Raw genomic sequence first — 13,842 nt, 5'->3', positions numbered from 1 at the left:
CGTCAAGAAGTAGACATTTTAGAGCGAAAAATAAAAAAATATTTGTAAAGTATCAATTTATGATTTCTCAGTGTTGGAAGAATAAAAAGATTAATCATGCTAAGTGTAATAAATGCTTTGTCTTAGAGGGAAAAGATTTGGAGGAAAATATTAACTATGGAGCCAAATCTCGTTAAGGGCACAAGAGGCTTTTTACAGTGATTGTGATGAATTGTGATGTTTGTGGTTGTGATGTTTAGCACTAACCTAAAAAAAAAAGCACGTTATTTGTTTGTTGTTATGTAGTGTTCAATAGACGACAATTGATGAAACCAATGGTCACAAAGGAGTCTCCACATTAGCTTCCCGTGAAAAGGAGAACAAAAATCCAAACTCCAAAGCCTGTCCTTCCTGTGGCCGGCTAAAAAGACCCAACATGTTTTGACATACGAAGATTAATTAAAATTTGAATGTATATTATGGATGTCATTGTTTTTCGTTTTCAAAAATATTAATCGTATATTTTAAAACTAAATTTAAGAAACATAAATCATATTTTTTCACAGCAAACATTTATAAAAATAACTGAAAGTAGTTACTCCCTATGTCCCAATTTATATGATACACTTTTCCTTTTTAATTTATTAAAAAAAGAATGATATATTTTTATATTTAGAAATAATTTAACTTCAAACATCCCATTGTATCCTTAATGAAATGATTCACAGCTACACATATTTATGACTTGTTTTAAATTACACGTTTCAAAAGTTTTCATTTCTTTTTTAAATTTCATGCCTAATCAAAATATATTACATGAATTGGTACGGAAGGAGTAATAAAAAGAACTATTGAGCAACTTCAACTCCTCGGAACATGCTTTTCTAACTTCAAGTGGGAAGAAGATTTATTAGGACAGAATACCTACCAATCATAGGATAAATCAATTTAAAATCACTGCCAAATTGCTTAGAAGTTTCTGCTTTTGTCGAAACTTTTTTAGCTGAATAATAGTGTCATAAAACATAGAAAATTGTAAGTAGGAGTTTAGGCAAACGAATGAAAATGTACATATTAGAAAAAGGAAAAAAAAAATGAAGAAGAAGGAGAAGGAGGAGGAGGTAGAGACTAAGGAAGGGCGGCTGGAGTGAACTCTAAGGGAACGTTTGGTATAGATAAGAAAATAGTCACTTTAATAAAAATTTAGATCACCTTATCACTTGTTTATTGCACGACCGGGATAAGTTATCCTAGTCTTAAAAATAGTATCGGAATAACTTATATCCATCAGAGGGCGGAATAATAATCTTGGATAACTTATCCCAGGATAAAACAAGGAAATTGACTAAAATAGCTAGGAATTTTAGTCTTAATAGGGTGGAGGGTATTTTTGTAAACAAACAACTTCTTCTTAAATTAGGCAATGCATGCTATTTCTAATACAACATACCAAACAGTGGATAGAAAATAAAACTAGGATAAGTAATCCCAATATAACTAATCCCAGCATTACTTGTCTTCAAACCAAACGGCCCCTAAAACTTTGGCGATTATTCAATTTCACAAATATGCAGTGGCGGACCCAAAATTTAAGGGTCGTGGGTGCCTTATTAAGGTCTTTGTATACTTTATCCTCCTCAGATCCCACATATTTTTCTAAAGACACATGATAATTTTTTTTCTGGCGTGTCGGGTTTGATTTATTTAAAAAAAACTCTGTGACTTTAAAAAAATAAGTCTACCCATTTTTTTAAACAAACCAGACCCGAAGCACCAGAGACTTTTTTTTAAAGTCACGTGGCAACAACATACCCAGTAAAATCCCATAATGTGGGGTCTGAGGAGGGTAAAGTATACGTAGACCTTATTCCTATCTTGAAAGATAGGGATTTTAAAGTCACGTAGCATTTTTTTAAATTAAAAATAACCTAAATGATTTTTTTTTAAAAAAAAATCGTCGAAAAAGGGCATATTTTCATTATTTTGTAACGACAGGGGTATATTTGCACCAATTGTTAACGACAGAGGTATATATAGACCACTTTTGTAACGAGAGATATATCTGCTCGAAATCCCAAATTTGAGGGGTATATTTGCACTTTTGCCCTTTAATTTCTATAAAATGATGATCGTTAATGAAATTTTACTTTTTCAATTTATTTTAACTTATTATAATAAATTGCCTCTTATTTTTAGGTTATTCTTCGCAGTTATCACGAACAATATGTGTAATTATGTTTAGGAGTCTAAAATCCATCCTCAGTGCAGAGAATCTTTACATAACTAGCATTTAGACAATTCACTTGGAAGGTGATTGTCGGTATCTATTTAAAATATATATATATATATATATATATATATATATATATATATATATATGGAAGGTGATTGTCGGTATCTATTTAAATATATATATATATATATATATATATATATATATATATATATAAGTTGGAATAAATGGTAATTTAAAACACATAAATTATATAAAAAATTCATTATACTGATTATGTAGAGTACTTAAATCCTCAAGATAATTATGAAAAAGCCTCTATCTTAATTATAAAGTAATAGTGTTTGAATAAAATAAAAAATTAAAATAATTTTTAGATGCTTTTAAACACTTGCCAAGAATGTAAGTTAGAATTGCCGTAAGCTATAAGCACGTCCAAAAGATACTCCTAATCTATTTTTATCTTGTTAAGTAGCTAATAGTTTAAAATAAAGTTGTAATCATTCCAGAAAGCTTTATATAAAGTCATACTCTGAAAAAGATTGGGAAAGTAGCAAACCAGGGGAAGCGAAAAAAAAACACAGAGGAAATGGAGAAAATACAGCACAAAAATGTATCAGTTAATGGCATAAAAATGCATGTAGCAGAAATTGGTGAAGGTCCAGCAGTTTTATTCCTACATGGTTTCCCTGAACTATGGTATTCATGGAGGCACCAAATGTTATACCTTTCTAACAAAGGTTACAGAGCCATTGCTCCTGATCTTCGTGGCTATGGTGACACTGATTGTCCAACAGATATCAGTAGTTACACTGCTTTCCATATTGTTGGTGACTTAGTTGCTCTTTTGGATGTTCTTGGTTTAGAGCAAGTGTTCTTAGTTGGACATGATTGGGGTGCTATAATTGCTTGGTATTTCTGCTTGTTTCGTCCTGATCGTATCAAGGCTTTGGTTAATCTGAGTGTTGCGTTCAATCGTAGAAACCCTTTAAGGAAACCAGTGGATAGCTTGAGAGAGTTGTTTGGTGATGACTATTATATGTGTAGATTTCAGGTATATTGCCTTTTCTTTATTGTTTCTTTTGTACGGCTGAGCCAGAAATTTTGTCAAGGGTGTTCGAATTTTGAAGAAGTAATATATATAATATATATGATTCAGGGTGTTCAATATGTAGTATATATCTGTAAGTAATAATTAATATGTCGACAGTATAATTTTTTAGCGAAGGGTATTCGATTGAACACCCTTGCTGGGCTGTGGGTACGCCACTGCTTCTCTAACTGAACCAGAAAAATCCCTAAGACCTATGTTATTGTTGAAAATTGCTTCTGTTACAACAAAAAACCAGAATAATAAGTAGTTTAGTTATAGGAGGGGTCTTTGTTTATATTTAAATTTAGTTAGATAAGTCTAGTTGAGATACTTTAAGTTACAGCTCTATTGCTCCTGGCCTTTGTGGCTATGGTGACACAGATTGTCCACAAGAAATCACTAGTTACACTGCTTTCCATATTGTTGGTGACTTAGTTGGTCTTGTGGATGTTCTGGGCATAGAGCAAGTGTTCTTAGTTGCACATGATTGGGATGGGGGTGCCTTAATAGCTTGGTATTTCTGCTTGTTTCGTCCTGATCGTATCAAGGCTTTGGTTAATCTAAGTGTTGTGTTCAGTCCTAGACATCCTTTAAGGAAACCAGTGGATAGCTTGTGAGAGTTGTTTGGTGATGACTATTATATGTGTAGATTTCAGGTTTGTTGCCTTCTTTTTCTTGTTTCTTTTTTACTTTTCTAACTGAACCAGAAAAATCGAAGATCTCTATTATACTGCCTCAGATTAGTTCAGGAATTGAGCTATTGTCTCCTCATGTGGTCTTGGCCAATCCGTACCTCACAAGCTAGCTCTTGGGAGTTGGGACTGAGTTAGGCTGAAACTCTTTTTCACTATCATGGTATCTGTGCCAAACTGTAAGGGTCGTTTGGTTGATGGTTAGGAAGTGAATTATTCATGTACTAAAACCAGCATAAGTAGTACCATGTTTGTTAGCATTTTAGTTTCTATGTATAAAATTAAGCACCCCAAATATGGTATTTGGTCACCAGTTTACAATCCTGCATAACAAATACATGTATAAGTTATGAGAGATTCTATGTATCACTTTATGCAGGGTAGAAGATGGACAAACTAATACATGAATAACTAAACCCTGCATAACTCTAACCAGCAACCAAACGACCCTAATGTGTTTCCAAATGTTATGTTATTCGGGCTCCAGTTGTGCCCTGGGCTTGCGGGGGGTGTTATAGTGTCCTACATTGGTTGAGGGATTAAGCAGTTGTCTCATTATATGGTCACCTTGGTTAGCTATTGAGGTTGAATTAGGCCCAATGTCCATGTCCTTATCACTTATGCTGAGAACTCCTCTAACAGGAATTTATTAGTTCTCTTTCCATTCTACTTTTTTGGTCTTTGGATGAAACTATAGTGGACTCTGCCTATGTTAGCTTAGAATAGCTGGTCTTAAGTTTGGAAAAATTAGAACAGTTGCTTTAATACATTGACGGCAGTGTCTTTAGAGGATTCATATAGTCTGATTGCAACTAGTTCGAGGTTGAGCCATAGTTGATTGATTGAATGTGTAGTGAGTTAAATATAGTATAGCAACTTGAAAAATATTGCTCAAGTTAAAGGTCTCTAATTTTGTTTGTTTTTAGTTACTTCATGTTGTTTATCAGTCTTGATTCTAGACCATCTTTCTAGTAGGGAAAGAAAAAGCAGAACTTATAACTGTGTTCAGTTTCATATCTGGAGGGCAGCTAATGTGACGGATGCTATTAGTATCCTCAGATCCGCAAATTCTTTGACCACTTGTGCAGCTCTTTTCTTTAAGTAACTAAAGTTGAATCCCAAATACAAGTCAAACAGGAATAGGAGCTTTGATATCTGAGTCACTTTCAGAATGTGGTCATGTTTTAAAACTATGGAAGGCAAATGAATCCTGTTGCCAAAACTCATCCTGGATTTTAGTTTCAAACTTACGATGATGATACTATGGCTCCTTAACATGATTTGATCAGTTCTTTTAACCTCTTTAAGGAGTCTATAGATTCTTGTTTTGTCATTTTGTATCAGCTGTCACTTTCAAGTTTGTAAGATGTTATCTTCTCCAACTGAAGAGGAGAAAACAGTTGAATAACATTCTTAAAGCGCATCTTATTCTTAAGAGTCACGGTTACTTTTTCTTGTTTTTATTAGTGTTCTCTAGCCTCTAGAGCAGGAATAATATATCCACATAATGTTAGATATGTTAGGGTTTGCCCTGAATTTCTTACCTTATTTAGATTTTACCATAATTGTGTTTTATTTCAAAAAAAATTTCTCGATGGAAAAGGCTTCCTTGGTGGAAAAGATCTCTTCCATATTTGAATAATCTTTTTTTGGAGGAAAAGTTTTGGACTTCTATAAATTGGAGATCCGTCTCTCACAAAAAAAAAAAAAAAAACACAATAGCATTCACAATAGTCATTAAAAAGTATTATTCTCTCAGTAGGATTTTATGCCTTTATATTAGTTTTCCCATATGTAGGCCAATTGGCCAAACCATAATAGAATAATAGGCTTCTTTTAATATAGTTTCTTTGTTGTCTGATTTATCGCTGTTCAAGGTTTGCAATTATTAGCTTCCGTATGATGCCCTGATTGTTTCGATCCCAACAAGGTATTTGTTGCTTGATGTGACTTTTATTAAATGATAACATGGTTGCCAGAGTTTAATTTTGGTTTCTATGTTTGCCTTTGAATGGTCTTTCCGTGAATTGGAGGGTCTTCCTTTGTTTACTGAAATTACAAGTATCGTGAAGCGAAAAACAGTTCGGTTCTTACATTTATGCTGGTGCTTGCTCTTTTTGGTGACATCTTATACAGTGCCACTTATTTCTCTGATGCCTATTGGAACTTTTCTTACTTGCTATTACCCATCATATAACTGCCTTTCCTTGAATAGAGCGGTTTGAGAAATGAAATCCTACCGTAACATCAAGGTCCCACTAATATTCAAGTAACCGTAATCCGTTAATGTGAAAATAATGCAAGGTGACTCGATCAATGTGAAATTTAGTTTGAGTTTGCAGTAGCCAACTGTTTATTTTACTGATGCTGCTATTATATTTAGGAACCTGGGAAAGTGGAAGAGGAATTTGCTTCTGCTGATACTGCAAAACTCATTAAAGGATTTCTTTCTTCACGTAGTTTACGCCCACCTTGCGTTCCCAAAGAGATAGGCTTTCAGGTCATTGCGCAGTCACCAGAGACATTACCCTCATGGATAACAGAGGAAGATGTGCATTATTATGCTGAGAAATTAAAAAAAACAGGCTTCACTGGAGGATTGAACTACTACCGGAATCTGGACAGGTATGTTATATTATTTTACTTTTCTAGGATCAACTAGAGAATCCAGGAATTTCTGGTGCTCATTATTACTTAATCTGCTGCTTGTGTTTACTTGAATTTTCTTATTTTAGTAGCAGTATATTGAAATTGGAAATATTAGTACATTCAAGATTTTGATCATCTATACTCTAAATGCAGAAATTGGGAGCTTACAGCACCATTTAGTGGATGCAAAATTCAAGTTCCAACAAAGTTTGTGGTGGGTGACCTGGACCTGACGTACCACGTTCCTGGAACCAAGGAGTATATTCACAATGGTGGTTTCAAGAAAGACGTTCCTAATTTGGAGGAGGTTGTTGTAATGGAGGGAGTAGCTCACTTCATCAACCAAGAAAGGGCTGATGAAATAAGTGCCCACATTTATGATTTTATTCAGAGGTTTTAATCAACCGAGGCCCTCTTTGTCTTCCAGGTTTCTGCAACTTCACCACTTGGAATAAGCACAGTATACACTGTTGTAATGCTACCACTTGAATGTATCTACGATTGATACTGCATTTTACCTTTCTATAAATTACTGGAGGGCTTAGGCATAATTTGAGGTGAACTTGTTGTCATTGAAGTTTGTGACAAAATAAGATCCAATCAGATTTATGTGCCTGAAATTGAAAATTTGATTTATGGAAAGATGATATTTGCCACTTAAATGGTATTTTTCAAACCTGAAAAATGCTATTCTTGAGCCGAGGGTCCTCGGAAACAGCCTCTCTACCCCCACCAAAGGTAGGGGTAAGGTCTACGTACGACATGCATTTTTTTCACTATAAAGAAGATAAATGGAAATAAGAGGGGTCTTTCTTCTCACATGTAAGACAGCTGGTTTATCCTCTAATATGTATTCAACCTTGGCGTAGGTGGCCATAATCTCTACCTGCATCCTGGCAGAATACAACGTTGATTATTGTTTCCTCTCAATGGTAATCTACGAAGTGTACAAACACTGCCATCTTTTATCTAAGCCTTGAAATGTTTTGACCTTCCTTAGAATGTTGCTGTATACTTGTACATAGGAAAGTGCAGACTGATGAGAATTGCTAAACTTTTACCTAGATGTAAGCATGTAAACAATGATTTTGAAGGGAGATCCAGGACCAACTTGGAATTAGAATGAAAAGCCCAGAAGTAGTTCCCTGCTGTGTTGGATAAAATATGCATAAATAGATCAGGAGGAACGATAAAGTATCATGTAAAATTCAAGTAAAATGATGAGTACTTTGTTTAACAATGAGATTTTTTTTTTTGCAAGGAGAGAATGTATTTGGTTTTAGCAAAAGGTTAAAAATGATGACAACTATTACGCCTTCGACCATGTTACTCCTTATAAATGACATTGCTGAGAAAATGAATAGCGGTGCACAGCATTGCAGTTCAGGATTTATATATTGATGTAAGTGAAGGCGATGATCTCTTCCCTCCAATAAGTCCTTCACAAAAATGCCCATGGACGTCATGTTAGAGATATTTGGCGACGAGTATCATGGGTGCAGATCAGGTACATTTCCTGCCTTCTTCAGTCCTAATAACTTTAAACCCATGACTGAGTTGCTGTCCCTCATTTTCAAACTCCTTATGAGATAGATTGATTTTCTTTAGGCTGTTTCTTTTTCTTTGTAATTCTCTTTTCATGAAAATGCAATATGGTAATTCAATTTCTCTTGCTGCATGAACTGGAATCTACTTATTAACGAGAAATCACGGCTAGGTCCATTCCCATTGCTTTACCCAACGCTGGACTGACGGACTTTATTCACTTTTTCAAATTTTGTTGTTTTGCTCTTCTTCCTCTATCATTCTTGGCCTTGAAATAGTAGTTCGTTAATTGAAAACGAAAACAGGACATTTCACCAAATGACAGATTAGCTAATTTAGCCATTGAACGAAAACCGACTATTTGATGATAAATCATGTGTTTGAAACTCTGTCAGTTCAGTCAGTTCTTTAAGGCATTGTAACTTGCACCTCTATTTGTTCCGCCTTGAGATAAAAATGATAGAAGAGCGGAAGTTTATATTGAAGATACAAGTAAGTAAATAAAGGTGTGCATTCTCTGAAATTTAAAGCTTTTAGATGGGATGGTACACATAGTTGAGCATGGTAAGGAACCAACTCTTGGCATGCCAATTCTCACGTTGGTGCATGGTCTCCATTAAAGTTCACTTGTGAACCACAAACTTGATTACGCGTGTAGGAGGAAGGTCTTCAGTTATAAAGGTCCTAAAGGTCCACAGGTGTCTAAGGGAGCTCTTGGGGCAGTCCGCTCATTGCATTGAGGTTTTTGGCTTGGGCACACTGATTTTTTTTTTTTCATGTGGTATCATATATAGCTAAATTTTGGTAAGTCCATTTTCACAACTTTTTTTCTACTTGTTCATTACGTGTTTGACCCATAAACTAGAATCAGTCTGCACGTAAGGGGCATGTTGAAAGTATAACTAGGTACATAAAAGTGTTCTTCCTCTAAAAGCTTAAGCTTTTAGATGAGGTGTCATATAATTTGATGGTGTATATAACTGACTCACATTTATCATATGTGTGTATGTCTACCTATAACAAACCCATGTATTTCCCTCTCTCAGCTTACAAACCCTTCAAACCATTTCAAGGATTTTTCCCGTCTTCTCTGTGGCTAACCACATTATACATGGCGCTTATTTTCAAGTAATTCAAAATAGTAAAAGCAAAAATTAGACAAAAAGGATCATCGACCTTGTAACATATGATCTTGCTTTGTCAAGGTAAATTATTTTTGTCATACCAGTGTATGTGGCAGTAACTCTATTCCGCTAGAAATCTGGGGAAGTGGAATGAGGTTAGCCAACATGTAGACAGTCATAATTTTGAAGGGGTTTCTTTCAATTCGTGATCCATTTCCTCCTTGTAAAGTTTTAGGCTTTGGTTCAGATACCAGGGATGCTGCGAATTTTAACATGCCTATGCCAGTAGAAAATGTAAAGAACCTCTAATACTAGTGAAATTTATTATTATTAAATAAGAGTTGGACCAGGATGGGCTTTAATGAAGCAATGTGGACAGTGAGAATCCATATGACCGATCTCAACTTGCTTGGTTACCTTGGTACCTAGCTTAATTTGTTTTCCATCACTTAGAGTTAACCCATAATATGAGATAGTTTGGGCATGTGATGCGGAGAGACGCAAATGCCCCAGTGCGGAGGTGCGAGAGGCTGGTTAGGACGGTTTCAGAAGAGGTAGAGATAGGCCGAAGAAGTATTGGGGAGAGGTGATTAGACAGGACATGGCGCATCTCCAGCTTACCGAGGACATGACCTTAGATAGGAGGGTATGGAGGACTCAGATTAGGGTAGAAGGCTAGTAGGTAGTCGCGTTTATCCTTTCTTGCGAGTAGCTGCATTGATCTTTAATTTCTTGTCCCTTGATTTCTGCGAGTATCTCACAGTTTGTATGCGTAATGGTTTATCATGGCTTATTCACTTTCGTTGTTTTCATTTTCATAATTGCTTTGAATTGTTTGCTTGTATCTAACCTTTCCTATGCTTTTTCTTGAGTCGAGGGTCTTTCGAAAATAGCCTCCCTACCTAAGGTAGGGGTAAGGTCTGTGTACACTCTACCCTCCCCAGACCCCACATTGTGAGATTCATTGGGTATGTTGTTGTTGTATGTTATTGCAACCACTTTAATGTATGTCCCACTTGCAACATGAATGATTTCCAAACAAGGCTTAGCTAGGGAATTCATGGTCAAAACTTGATGTCTTCTTGCCCTCCGTCCCCCGATGATTTTGCCCGAAGAATTTAGAGCAGTCTGGTTATGCTCCTCCAACAGTTCAGGCCAAACGTTGTACTTCACAAAAGGTAGAAAACAAAGAACCAAATCCTGAGCCCAGTTTTTACTTCTTAGTTAATACACCCTTGGGTTCTGGGTGGACCTTTTCACTCTATTTAATGATGTACGCTTAGCTTTGTTCGGTGTCTGGGAAAAAGAAAGGAATTTATCCGAAAGCGCTTACAGCCCCTTCACGATATAAAGGACAAGCATGAATTAGACCAATAGGGCACATGAAAAATGAAGTGTATGATATTCTTGTGCTGATACTGCAGAACATATTTGCACAAGAGGGGGAAGCAAAATCATAATTTTCTAGAGTGGATATGTTCATTACTAGAAAAAGAGGTTTTCCCCACTGACATTCAGTAAAAAATTTATGGTATAAAACATGATTTTTCCACTTCATTCCTACCGAACAATTTCACTGGGAAAATGCATGGTGAGAAACAAGCCCATTGAAACGTTGGGAAATTTCATAATTTTTCCAAGTGAAAATTCTACTATATTATGTTTTTCCCACCGGCATTCAATGGGAAATAGCTACTAAAATTTTTTCAGTGAGAAATTAGTGGGAAAATAGTGATTTTTAGGAGTTTTTTTTTTTTTCCCCTTTACTCATTTATTATTCGGAAAAGGGCCAAAATTACCCCTGAACTTTGAAAAATAGTTCATCCATACCCTTCGTTATACTTTAGGGCCAATTATACCCTTACAGTTATACTATAGGGGTCAATTATACCCTTCAGTAACTATTGCCACGTGGCATCATCCTAGCCCTTCAAAATTATTTTACCCTCAAATAATTTTTTACCCACTAATACGAATTTTTTTTTTTTTTTTCAAACTAATACGAAATTATTAATTTTTTTTTTTGGAAAAATTATCCATATTATTTTTCTGAAATTTTTTTTTTTGGGTCGGATTGAGTTATTTTAGTGGGTAAAAAAATTATTTGAGGGTAAAATAATTTTGAAGAAACTTTGGATAATGACGCACGTGAATAATTACATAGAAGGGTATAATTGATCCCATAAGATAACCTGTAGAAGTATAATTATACTCAAAGATAATGCGAAAATGAATTTAACGAACTATTTTTTAAAGTTCAAGGTAATTTTTTACTTTTCCGTTTATTATTTTGTGTTGGAGGGTATTACCTCATGAGCTTCTAGCTTATTTTTAAATGTTTTAGGAAGGATCTTCGAAATGTCTAAGTCTGGCATCTTTATTGCATTTGGGGGAGTGACAATGTGTGACTTTCCACTTTTTTTTTTTGGAATTTTCAAGTTGGAGTTGAGTTGGAGGTAGAGTTGTGTTTGGCCATAGTTTTTGCAAATAATATTTGGTTGTTGAAGTGTACTTTTCCTAAAAAACATGAAATATGATTTATACTCCCAATTTCTAAACTTGCAAAATCAGCCAAAGCAATTAATAAACATAACCAGTGCGAGAAATATAACAATTATACTTGAGATCAGCATATAGAGTGCTCAAAACTGATGATTTCTTTCCATCAAAAGGCTGGAACTAGAAGGCTTATTGGTTTACACAAAAAATATAGCATCTCTAAATATGATTTTGTTGCAAAATCCCACCTGCTTCTTTTCTTTTAGAGGCTTTTTAGCACATGATGTTCAACGTTGTTTGAGTAGAGAGCAACTGAGCAACATAAGTTTTCCTCGACCAAAGGGAAAAAATTGTATGAACTTTTATGGTAAAAATTGAGCAACATAAAAAAATTTAGGGTAAAAATTGAAAAAAAAAAAAAAAAGTAAAGGTCTAAAACAGAAAATGAAAAAAGTGAAAAATAAGTTTTTGGTTGTTTTTTAATCTCAAATACAACTTCAAGTTATATTTGAAATTATTCTGGAAAAAAGTGAATAACTCATGGCCGAACGGGTCCTATTAAACGAAATCTTGAAGATTGAGGCGAATATGAGCCACTTGAGGACAAGTGCCAAAGTGCTTGATAACTATATATAAATAATTCTCATCCGAAACCCATATTATCTAAATATACATGCATTCACATCAACTATGACATTGTAAATTTCGTTCTGCCCCTTACACCATTTGATGGGGCATGTATAACATATTATTTGAACTTGTACTATATTAGAAAATTAGGAAGAGACTATTAGAACAATAGTTAAAGTTGCTTCGATAGCAAAAAAAAGAAAAAAAAAGAAAGAAAAAAAGATTCATATTCGAGTGGCTTGAACTAAATTGTAGGAAAAATATGAGGCCTTATCCTTTTTGTTTATGTGTGAGGAGAGTACATCGTATTGTCGGCCTGTTATGAATAGACACTTTTTATAAATAGAGATAAATTATTAGTATTATCATATTTTATATGGAAAAGGCCCAAATATGTCATCGAGCTATCGAAAATGGCTCATTTATATCACTCGCCAATAGTTTGGCTCATTTATGCTATCGAACTATCGGAAATGACTCATTTATGCCACTCATCAATAGTTTGGCTCATTTATGCCATCGTCCGTTACTAAAATGACTCATCCATGTCATTTTTTCATTAACGCCGCTTTTACAATACCAGATATGACACGTGGCCTCCAACTAGATTATGGTTGTAGGTGGGTAGGGTGTATGGGTCCGATTTTTTATTAATTTGGGATTTAAAATTGGGTTGATTTAATTAAACGACGTAGATCTCTAATTAGAGGTCACGTGTAATATCTGGCATTATAAAACCGACGTTAAAGAAAAATGGCATGGATGAGTCATTTGGGCAACGGGCGATGGCATAAATGAGCCAAACTATTGATGAGTGGCATAAATGAGTCATTTCCGATAGTTCGATGGCATAAATGAGCCAAACTATTGCTGAGTGGCATAAATGAGTCATTTTTAATAGTTATATGGCATATTTGAACCTTTTCCGTATTTTATATATTTCATTAGTACTTTGGAAAGTATTCATTGATTATCCATCTCCGTAATTAATTCATCAATACTCAGTATGTAGAATTAATAGTTATGAAAGATACTTTCAAACATCTTATTATTTCTCCTAAATAGTCGAATTAAATGATAAATATTTATTTAACCCACCATAAACATTTTACATTTTTAAGGACATCATGTTAAAATATTGAGTCAATAGTCAAAAAACCACATATGTACAATCATTTTTTCGTGACTTTCATATCTCAACTATCAAATATTCCATTTTTCTTTACCTAAACTATCACCATTTATATATTACTAAAACATACCCCAAGTTGATTAGGCTAACTGTCAATTGTTCCCTTTTCGTACCTGAACTATTACCTCAACTTAACTAGGTGTGTTTTAATACAAAGATGTTGATACTTCAGGTCAGAAAAAAGAATAATTGATAGTTGAGGTGTG

At 34.5% G+C, this 13,842-nt stretch overlaps 1 protein-coding gene across 1 annotated transcript; it reads left to right on the top strand.

Annotated features, from left to right (window-relative positions):
- The first annotated feature begins 2,676 nt into the window (after window positions 1-2,676).
- On the top strand, window positions 2,677-7,308 carry LOC132047714 (uncharacterized). Its single transcript, XM_059438721.1, has 3 exons — window positions 2,677-3,266; window positions 6,381-6,622; window positions 6,800-7,308. Exons 1-3 carry the CDS (start codon window positions 2,802-2,804, stop codon window positions 7,044-7,046), a joined length of 954 nt encoding a protein of 317 aa, XP_059294704.1. The 5' UTR covers window positions 2,677-2,801; the 3' UTR covers window positions 7,047-7,308.
- The last annotated feature ends 6,534 nt before the right edge of the window (window positions 7,309-13,842 follow it).

The sequence above is a fragment of the Lycium ferocissimum genome, chromosome 1 (genome assembly GCF_029784015.1).
Source record: "Lycium ferocissimum isolate CSIRO_LF1 chromosome 1, AGI_CSIRO_Lferr_CH_V1, whole genome shotgun sequence".
Taxonomy (NCBI): Eukaryota; Viridiplantae; Streptophyta; class Magnoliopsida; order Solanales; family Solanaceae; genus Lycium; species Lycium ferocissimum.
This window is presented reverse-complemented; position numbering and strand designations above follow the sequence as displayed.

Excerpts from the sequence above, each read along its gene's own strand:
- LOC132047714 (XM_059438721.1), top strand. The coding sequence starts at position 2,802 with ATGGAGAAAATACAGCACAAAAATGTATCAGTTAATGGCATAAAAATG. Across the intron at positions 3,267-6,380 it reads ATTATATGTGTAGATTTCAG|GAACCTGGGAAAGTGGAAGA; the intron begins GTATATTGCCTT and ends TATTATATTTAG. Across the intron at positions 6,623-6,799 it reads TACTACCGGAATCTGGACAG|AAATTGGGAGCTTACAGCAC; the intron begins GTATGTTATATT and ends CTCTAAATGCAG.